The 9,825-nt window shown below is 46.3% G+C and overlaps 2 protein-coding genes across 2 annotated transcripts in view; both read right to left on the bottom strand.

Moving 5' to 3' along the window:
• Positions 1-1,960, bottom strand: part of MEAF6 (MYST/Esa1 associated factor 6) — a 9,134-nt gene extending 7,174 nt beyond the window's left edge. Inside the window, exon 1 of the mRNA XM_019512100.1 lies at positions 1,922-1,960. Within this exon, the coding sequence (XP_019367645.1) occupies positions 1,922-1,960 (39 nt within the window). The remainder of the gene's footprint in view (positions 1-1,921) is intronic.
• The window catches only part of SNIP1 (Smad nuclear interacting protein 1), a 9,291-nt gene continuing 1,317 nt past the window's right edge, over positions 1,852-9,825 (bottom strand). The window contains exons 2-5 of the mRNA XM_019512099.1: positions 9,764-9,786; positions 8,715-8,921; positions 5,837-6,414; positions 1,852-5,168 (exon numbers count right to left, since the gene is read on the bottom strand). Of these exons, the coding sequence (XP_019367644.1) occupies positions 4,904-5,168; positions 5,837-6,414; positions 8,715-8,921; positions 9,764-9,786 (1,073 nt within the window). The 3' untranslated portion in view covers positions 1,852-4,903. The remainder of the gene's footprint in view (positions 5,169-5,836; positions 6,415-8,714; positions 8,922-9,763; positions 9,787-9,825) is intronic.

Genomic DNA, 9,825 nt, shown 5'->3' with positions numbered 1-9,825 from the left:
CTCGGCCCGGCCACGCCCCCTCGGCCGTATTTATCCGGTTACGCCCGCAGCGCCTCGCGCGCACCCCGCGCGGCCACCTGCGCGCGCACATCTGTCCCGGGCAGATGTGCAGAGGCAGAGACACGCTCTGGGGTCGGCCCCTCCGCCGAGGTTAGGTCGGTGTGGGGAGACGGACGGAGAGACGAAGAAAGAAATGACAAAGCGAACAGGGCGGACGGACAGAAGTAACGTGACAGACGGGCGCCCCGTGGCCTTCTAGACACACACACACACACACACACAACTGCGTGTGCTGCACTAGACTCACGTCTGCAAATACTACTGTTAACTAAAAACCCCCAAAGCCCAACACAGCATCCACACTTGCTCCTTTTTCCCCGGGGGTGTCAGCTTTACCTAACCTGCCTGAAGCCAACTTCTAGAAAAAACACGTTTCCGTGGGTCTATTTGCAGATGCTGTTTTGCGGGTTTGGGCGTGCTTTTTTTAGTTAAAAGTCGTGTTTCTAGAGAGGATTTCTTTTTTTTAAATCAGTAATGGCATGTGAAGCCTTTGGGGAGGGGAGTGAAAGCAGCAGTGCCCATTGGGAGGGGCCACAGGCGCGACGCGGCAGGCACGGCACACCGGGGTCTCATGCAGCAGGTGTAGATGAGCTGCAGGCAAGGGGGTATCCCCAGGTCAGCCCCGCAGAGATGGGGCAGTCACCGCCTGTCTCCCTGGCAGGGGGCACAGCCTCTGCTTGGGACCTCTAGGGCATTTATTGAGGTGGCAGCTGTGGGTCCCCCGCAGCAGGTCCAGGCGCGATGGCCCGTGCCATCTCTTACCTAGAGTTCAGGTGGTGGATTTGTACAGGATGGTTTGGATGGGGCTGATCCTGACTCAGGCAGAGGGTTGGACTGGATGCAACCTCTGGAGCTCCCTGCCAGCCACACAGCTCCCAGATTTGGACTCTGATTAGCCCAGGATAAAAAGGACCATGCAGCTGTAAGAAGAGCCAACAGCTATAACGGTGGCACTTGGAAATGTGCAACAGCCCTAGGGCTGGTTTCTATCCAGTTTTAATCCGAACATGTAGCAGTTGCGGTGCGATTACCGGTGTGGACAGAGCTACACTGCTAGCCAAGTCTATGGTACTGGGCTGGCTAGTCCTAAGCAAGAACACATGGGGGGTGGGGGCAGGACTCCATCCCCTGCAGCAAAATAGCCCCTGCTCCACCCAGCATAGGCCAGTTCTTGCACGCAGGCTTGTTAAATGCCTCTGGTCACTCATGGAGCAGTGGTACTGAAGTCTGCAGCCCAAAGTGGAGATGGTTTCCCACCCTCACTAGATCTCAAACTTTTTGGACTCGAAGCACCCCTGGGAAGATGCCAGCTCTTCCTTTTCACTTTTTTGCCTGCAAAAAATAAGAGAGCTGGTTTTTTTCTGGTGCAAAGACGTCAGAAAGCACAACTGTGGATTTGTTTGAAATCTCTGGGTTGTGTGGCCCCCCTGGACGGATCTCAAGGTACCCCAAGCTACTTCTGCACTCACTAAGCATCACCACTCCAGCTGATCACATCACCTTGCCTGCAACAAGGTTTTTCAGCTGTACTATCTCTAGCCTGCTCCTGCCTTGCTGTTCCCATTTGATCCCAACCTCAAGTCCCACCTCTCTCAACTCAGATGCCATCCACCACCGTAGGTGGAGGGTGTGGAAAGATTTCACCTATTAAAACATATGTTCAGTGGAGCTTGTTTGTTCAATACCTAGCACAGTAGAGCACTAATCCAGACTGGGGTCTCTGCACTAGTGCTGCGTGAATAATAACACCCTTGTATTTGCCTTTTTGTTGATACCATTCAATCATAACCATTTAAAACTAAATTATAGAATTTTAATTTAAAATTAGTTCTATACATGTCACTTGATACAAACAACATACATTGGGAGCATACTGTATGCCGGATAACGTGCCATTCATAGCGAGATGTACACACAACCAATCAAGGAGGATACAACTGGTGCACGTTTCCGCATACTGTAGCGAAACAAAAGCTTTTCTGTGAGCAAAATTTGATTTCAAATGGAAAAAACATTACAAAATATACATGCCTGTGCTGCTTAGGGTTAAGGTTGGCATCCAAATGGAACTACCCTAGAGATCATTTTAAAAAGTACGTGTTGTTAGTCCATTTGACATAACACAAAGAGATGATGTTTGAAGCAATGCTTTAAATTGCCAACTGCAAATGCTTGAAATGGAGCATCAGACTGTATTGGCAGTTACCGAGTTGGCATGTGCCCTGACAGAGACAAGTCTAGCTCATACAAAAACAAGAGCAGGGAAATGGAAAAAATGACCGCAGCAGGACAACGTGAAGGCCCAGTCTTGCAAACACTTAAGCACACCAGCTGCATAACACTATGCAAAGTGAGGACTGTAGGTATGTGCTTAAGTATACGTAGAATGACAGCTTAAGTATTCAGGACCTAACATCGGGAGCCCTCGAAATTTTATACTGAAAAATAAGGCAAGAAAAGCACTTGGTTCTATTTGGGATGTTGCATTACAGCTAGAAATAGGGCTTTGGTTTTTATCACCATCCTCAACATTGGTGTACTGCAGGCCTTGAATTCCACCGGAACCAGCCACTTCGATCTAATCTTAAATATCCCAGTGCAGGACAGCAATACCAGAATGGTAGTTTTGTGCTATTGTACACAGTGGTCATCAAGTCAGAAAAGGATTGTTCACAAAATAACCTGGTACATTGTCTAGTGAAATTCCTAAATCTAGTACTGTACACTTACGTTGTTTCCAGCCCCAGGACTGGACATTAATTCAGCATGAAGCCAGTCAATACCACTCCTGAACTAGGCTGACAGGGTCACAGTTGAGCAACTCATTTAGGACATGTACAACAAAAAAGGAAACAAATCAAAAGAAGTATGAAAAGTCCTTTTTGGATTAGACAGCAGTTTCCTCCCCCTTTATATCACAGCCATGAATCTGCGAGTGCTATGCCACCTTTGGGAATGAGTAATGTATTCAAACAGGTTACGTTCATTAACAAGACAGCAGTGCTGAGCTACATTAAGTTTTATGCATTCTGGTTTTTCCTAATGAGACAGAAAGCTTCAGCCAATCTTTTAAAATTTAAAATTAATTTAAACATGCTGATGATAGCTACTGGATGGGGGAAGGGGGGAGGGAAAGGTTTGGAGGAAAATAGCTCATTTTTCCCAGTGCTGTGGGTCAGCCATTTTGACCGTCCTTGGGCATGCCTATGTTCCAGAACACATCAAGCAACACAACCAGAAATCAGACGCGTGATGTGCGGTTAGCTGGGTGTAGCCACCACACTGGGGATTAAGCCACAAAAAATTATTTTGATTACCAAGTGACGCATGTTCCTGCTTAACCACACATCTCTTTCCCGCTTTTCCTTGCTAATGTAACAGTGACAGACAACGTATATGCTTTATATTAGCTTTTCCCCTCTCCATCTTTGTATTCAAAGGATTTCCTTTAAAATATATTATATTGATTTAAGGGAATATAAAGAAAAACCAGCATGGACACTAGAAAAATGTTACAGCTAAAAGCAGGTAGGGAAAAATTTACAAAAATTCTTTATTTAAAAACCCCAGAGCATATAAAGGTGATCCCACTATTCAAAACACATTCTTATACCTACCGTTCGAAAATCTGCATCACAACCCATATTTACACCATAAACCTTAGTTTTATGTGCATAATACACAACATAAGTATATACATAAACATATATATGAAGACCATATGCACCCATAGAACACAGATACAACTGAGGAAAATTAGTAACTGAAGTTATATTTCCTATATCACAAAGTAAAACTCAGGAGAGAAATGTTTGAATATAAGCAAATCTAAATGTTTCCAAAAAATGGACCTTTTTCTAACAAATTTCACAATGATAAAGTATTGACTGTTTTCTGTTTCATACAGGAGATCAAGAGTTATTTCAGACAAACGACGGTACAAAGTTTTCATAAAGAATTTTAAAAAATAGTGCAAACTATGGTTGAAACACTGTTGTCACCACCCTCAAGGAAACTATCGGTATTTAATGCAGCATCCCAGTGAAAGGACTTGTGGGGCAGTGGAGATGTCAAGACAACAATGTGATTAGTTTCAAACAAGACAGCCTCTGCCAGCCACAGTTTCAAGACACAATGGCAACATACTGTGGTAGACACCATGCCACAGTATCATAACTGAAACCCAAGGAAGCACTTCCTTGTTGTTTCAAGCTTCACTGCCTATTGCAAGTATTCTGGGGAAACGCCCATTCCTGAAGAGTCCTTTCAAAGCAAACTGCCTATTCAAATGAGAAACAGAAAACTGTGCATCATACCTGGCCTTTTAATAAACAACCCAGTCAACTCCTCTGCTAAGAGATTAGTGTAAGAGCACAATTCAACAAATCGTATCAAGTAACTGGACAGGTAACAAAGCATACCACTTTTTTCTACCCAGGATTCCAGTTAAATGGTGATTTCAAATGGGTTGTTGACAAACAAATGTGTAAGAACAGCCAAAAAAAATTGCTATTTTGTTCTATAGCTTATCATTGTAGGACCTTATTTTACAATCTGTTAAATAACTTAGGCCCCAAGGCCTTCACTTTCAGGTGCCCACCTTCTTTGTTAGAGATAATCACCTTAAAACAAAGGTGGATTTCTGGATAAGCTTAACAAGGTTCTTAATGACAGAATACAAGTCAGTCAGGAGTTCCCCAAAACAAATTAAAACAAGAACTGATGAGCAACAAAGGAAAGACTTTAAGGCAATAAGCAGCATCAGTGCCATGATGCTCCAACATTCGTTACCAGTTTCAAGTTCTACTGCAAAAAAAGACTTCTGGAATCTCTTCCAGATCCGTTAACTGTCGTCAGACTTCTCCTCTTCCTCCACCTCCTCCTCCTCCTTCGCATCTGCCTCGGATTTATCTGAAGATTCGTGGAGAAGAACGTATTCCCTGCTGCTGAACCCAAACTTCAGCACATCCTTCTCCTTCAGTTCGTAGTAACGCTGAGGTTCAATCCGTTGGTTATTTAAGAAAGTACCATTGCCGGAGTCAAGATCTATGATATAAGGCCTTACTCTGCGGCCAACTGTACCATCAGCCCGCGTATACTCCACAAGCCTGGCAAAAACAAAAGACACCTCTTTACCTACAATCATGAAATGCATCCTGCCCTCTTCATGTACTCACATTTGGCCAACTGTTGCTAAAAAGCTCCCTGACTCCAGTGCTACTCCTTGCCTGGGCAGGGGGGCTCCAGGCCAATCTTGGAAGTGCCATCTGGAAGCGTGCTTTGCCCACTTGCACCAACCCTCAAAATGCAGCATCATCACCATCTTAGAAGAGCTCTGAGTGCTAACCAATAAGCGTGCCCCAGAGCAGTACTGGGGCACAGGCTGTGGGCTCCTCTAACATGGCAACATTGGATCACTTCCAGGATATGGTTAATCCAGAGGCAGGACAAGTAGGTGAGGCATGTTTCTTGTATCACGATTCCCACAAACACAGCATGGAAGCAGTATAGACACACTCCAGCTACTGCACCAGCTCACGTGCATGCCCCATTTACAACCTGCCTTACTTAAAGGTTGCTTGTGGTTAGATGCAAGGAAAGACATGACTACTGCTTAAAATGGCATAGACTATTTGGTACTAGCATTCAGCTATTTCTGAAATAGGAGGTATCATTTACAGATTTACTTGGATGAAAACGATCTTGAACACCGACTGCTTTCACTTCTAGCCCCCAGCATAAGCCTTCCCCCTACACAGATGCAGTGAATACATACCGATACTGAAACACAGCATGCTGCTTGGAGCAAGATGGATGGTCGATGGGGATATCAGCAATTCTTCGGTGCCGGCCCAGCAGGTAAGCACTCTGCCTGTGAATGTACATGACTGGGAGCACCTCGTCATTCTTAAAGGGATAGAGACGCCATCGTTTCTTTGGAATCCGAGCTTCTGGGGGCTCACTGTATTTAATCACGACGCCGCGGAAAGTGTTTGAATCCTCTAGAAGTGCGCCAGACAGTTCAAAGCTTGGTTTCTCTTTGTTTGCTGGCTCTTTGTCTTTAGTTTTACTGTCCGATCTGCCAAGTTCAGGGTTGCTGTCCATATTGCTCACTTCGTTCTTTTGTCGATTTTCACGTCTTCTCTCATCGTAAAATTCCCTCTCTGTTTGCTGCTCACGGAGATTCTGGGAATCCCTCTCTCTCTCGTGACCTCGACCTCCAGGCCTTTCACTGGAATTTCTCCTTCTGTCTGAATGGTCTCTGTGTCTGTCTCGCTCTCGTCTGTGTTCCTGTTCAGCCTGGTCTCTGTGCTTTCGTTCATCGTGTCCTCTGCGGGAATGATCATCTCGCTCCTGGAACAAAAAGACATTAGAGTGACCTATTTAAAATTAAGGGAGAAAGAAAAGGCAAGAAATGTTGTTTAGTCTTTAGAAAAACAAATCACAATTTAATATGAGAAAACATACAGACTTAAACACAAGCTATATACAGACTTTTGCTGAATTAAGTTTTGATAACATGACTGAATGAATGATCACTAAATAAATAATCATGAACTCAAGCTTCAGAGATACAACACAGGCAGAATTGGTTTTAAATTATTTTACTCTAAAATTGGAAGTTCCTTAATTCTTAGCTGTTCTGTATTACTGTAACTCATGAACATCTTCATCAGTGATTTGGACGAGGGGGTGAAAAGCACCCTGTTCAAATCTGCTGATGACATTAAGATGTGGGGGGACATGGGCACACTAGAAGGAAGAAGCAGGCTACAATTGGACCTGGACAGGTTACAAGGGTGGGCAGATAAGAATAGGATGGGTTTCAACACAGACAAGTGCAAGGTAATGCACCTGGGGAGGGACAACCGGCACCAACCTACAGGTTAGGGAACTCTCCTCTTGTCAGCACGGTGGCAGAAAAGGATCTTGGAGTCATCATTGACTCCAAGATGAACATGGGTCAGCAGTGTGGGAAGGCAGTTAGGAAGGCCAACCGCACCTTTTCATGCATCCACAGATGCATCTCGAGCAGGTCCAGAGAGGTGATCCTCCCCCTTTATGCAGCACTGGTCAGGCCGCAGTTGGAGTACTGCGTCCAGTTCTGGGCGCCACACTTCAAGAGGGATGTGGACAGCATAGAGAGGGTCCAGAGGAGGGCCACTCGCATGATCAGGGGACTGCAGGACAGGCCCTATGAGGAGAGACTACAGGACCTGAACCTGTTCAGCCTCCACAAGAGAAGGCTGAGGGGGGATCTTGTGGCCTGTTACAAACTGGTCAGGGGGGATCAGCAGGCATTGGGCGAGTCACTGTTCCCCTGAGCACAGCCAGGAGTGACCAGGAACAACAGTCACAAGCTGGCAGAGGGTAGGTTTAGGTTAGACATCAGAAGGCGCTATTTCACGGTCAGGGTGGCTAGGGTCTGGAACCAACTTCCAAGGGAGGTGGTGCAGGCTCCTACCCTGGGGGTTTTTAAGAGGAGGTTAGATGAACACCTTGCTGGGGTCGTTTGACCCCAGTACTCTTTCCTGCCATGGCAGGGGGTTGGACTAGATGATCTTCTTAGGTCCCTTCCGACCCTAGAAACTATGAAACTATGAAACTACTATAAAAGATTCAGGTGCCATCATGTTAGGTGCTGCATACACAGAGGGCAAAAAGTAACATTAGCCAGCAGTTTGAAGTCTCAGAATAAAGTACTACACAACAAACAGCTCTGTCACTTCCACACATGGTAAAACACTAATTCAGCCAAATTTAACAAGTGTTACTCTACCACTGATATGTACTAACACAACACTTAGAAACACTCTCACATTTCTTTATTCCTTTTTCTTCTCATTTCCACACTAGAGAGACTTGCAGAAATCACGATTCCTTTCAGAGGTCTTCTGGCTCATCTTTTTACTTCCCACCCAAAACTCAGTAGCACACATTTGCTTATTATCCTAATACATCAACAACTTTAAGAGAATCTGTTCATGAATCACCTCATTTCCCAATGCACCAAATCTTGGGTCTCACACAAGTGCCACTGTTCAGCAATTCCAGTTTTAAATGTGATTAATGATTTAATCAACAGGACAGGAGAGGGAAGGATCTCCTTTACAAGAGCAAGCACATGCCTGTTTGGAAGCATCCTACTACTTTCTATTGCTGTTGAGAGGCCCCACTCTAAGCCACACACTGTGCTGTACCCCTCCCCCCATGTCAACACTATCCTGGAGAACTGGACCAGCTTAAAGGCAGAGGCTGTATGAGTGACAGAGGCCAGATTAACAGATAATCTCTGCAAGCACTCAAACATTCGAGGGAGAGTGTGTGATGGAATTGGTTGTAGTTTTGCCCATTGCTGCAAGATAACTAGGCTCTAAACTTATGAACTATCCAACTACCACCTAACCCCCAGGTCTCTTTCCTGCTTGGTGCAGGGGACTGGACCCAATGATCTTCCGAGGTCCCTTCCAACTTTACAAACTATGAAAAAAAACATGGTTTTCAAGTAAGAAACTAGTTGCCCCACCTTCTTCAGATTCTGCTCCTACAAATTAATCCGCACACCTACTATGGCTGCACAGGATCCCCGGGGTTTCAATAGGTTACAAGCAAAGCAATAAGCAGGATGAGGACCTCCATGTTAAATACATTACCTGTTTTACTTTGACCACAACATGATGAGGGCTTCTGCTTCTTCGATTGCGAGGAGACTTGCTTCGTCGACTAGAGGATTTATTTTTCCTTTTGCCCGGTGATCTTAACAAAAGAGAACAAAACACAACACAACTGAGCTGTTTGGCCCACGTCATGCAGAGACAAAGGACGCTTGTGCAGCGGTTAAGCAGCGATTGAAGCTTGACCTAATAAAATGGGCGTTAACAAACCGGAGGCTTCAGAGCAGAGGAAAGAGGCAGGTGAATGAGGCAACCACAGGACAACAAAGCTGCCGAGGCAGCCGCGCAAAAGGCGACCATAAATGTCTCTCTCAAACGAGGCACTTTCAGTTGAAACAGAGATTTCACATGACCATAAGCCTCACCAGCCAGAAAGGGGTCAAGTGCTCCTGAAAAAACGCATCCACACTGGGGCACAGACAGGGAAGGACTTGGGCAAACCCTGGGGACTGGAAAGCTGCGGCACGTGTCGCCTGGCACTGCCACAACCGTGGCATGCGACGACGGCCTGTAAATCCATGGCGAGCGTCAACCTCAGAGGGAGGAAAAGCTGCCGACGCTAAGGAACAACCTGGGCACCAGAACGAACGGAGCGGATACAGCTCACCTGGAAACTGGGAGAGGGTTTCTAGCCACCGGGAGATGCCAGCCTCCTGCCAGTGCTCGACTGAGACCCACCCCCAGAGACCTCTCCACAATTAAACATTTTAAAGAACAATCGAGACCAGCGGCTTCTTGTCCATGTCGCTGCCCCCACTGACAGATTTATTACAATGCCTTGACATGAGAAAGGTACACAGGCAGTGCTCGAGATGGGATCATTTTAAACCGGTCAGTCGGGGAACCGCTGATCGGCGCAGTCCCGCACACTGCTGATCGCTATGCGACTGACAGATGGGGAAGGAAGGCAGGGCTGTGTTCAGTCGGGAAAACATGGACGAGGGGACAGGAAGCGAAACACGTCCCACTGCCCGGGTGTCCCCCCGGCCTTGGACCTGCTCTCACGAAACACACGAGAAACGTTTTGCGGCCTCCGTAGCCACAGCTGACTCTGCGGGGGGGGGGGGGGGGGGGGGGCGGGGGGGGCGCG

Source organism: Gavialis gangeticus, unplaced genomic scaffold (genome assembly GCF_001723915.1).
Source record: "Gavialis gangeticus isolate Ggan-Ray unplaced genomic scaffold, GavGan_comp1, whole genome shotgun sequence".
Taxonomy (NCBI): domain Eukaryota; kingdom Metazoa; phylum Chordata; order Crocodylia; family Gavialidae; genus Gavialis; species Gavialis gangeticus.
This window is presented reverse-complemented; position numbering and strand designations above follow the sequence as displayed.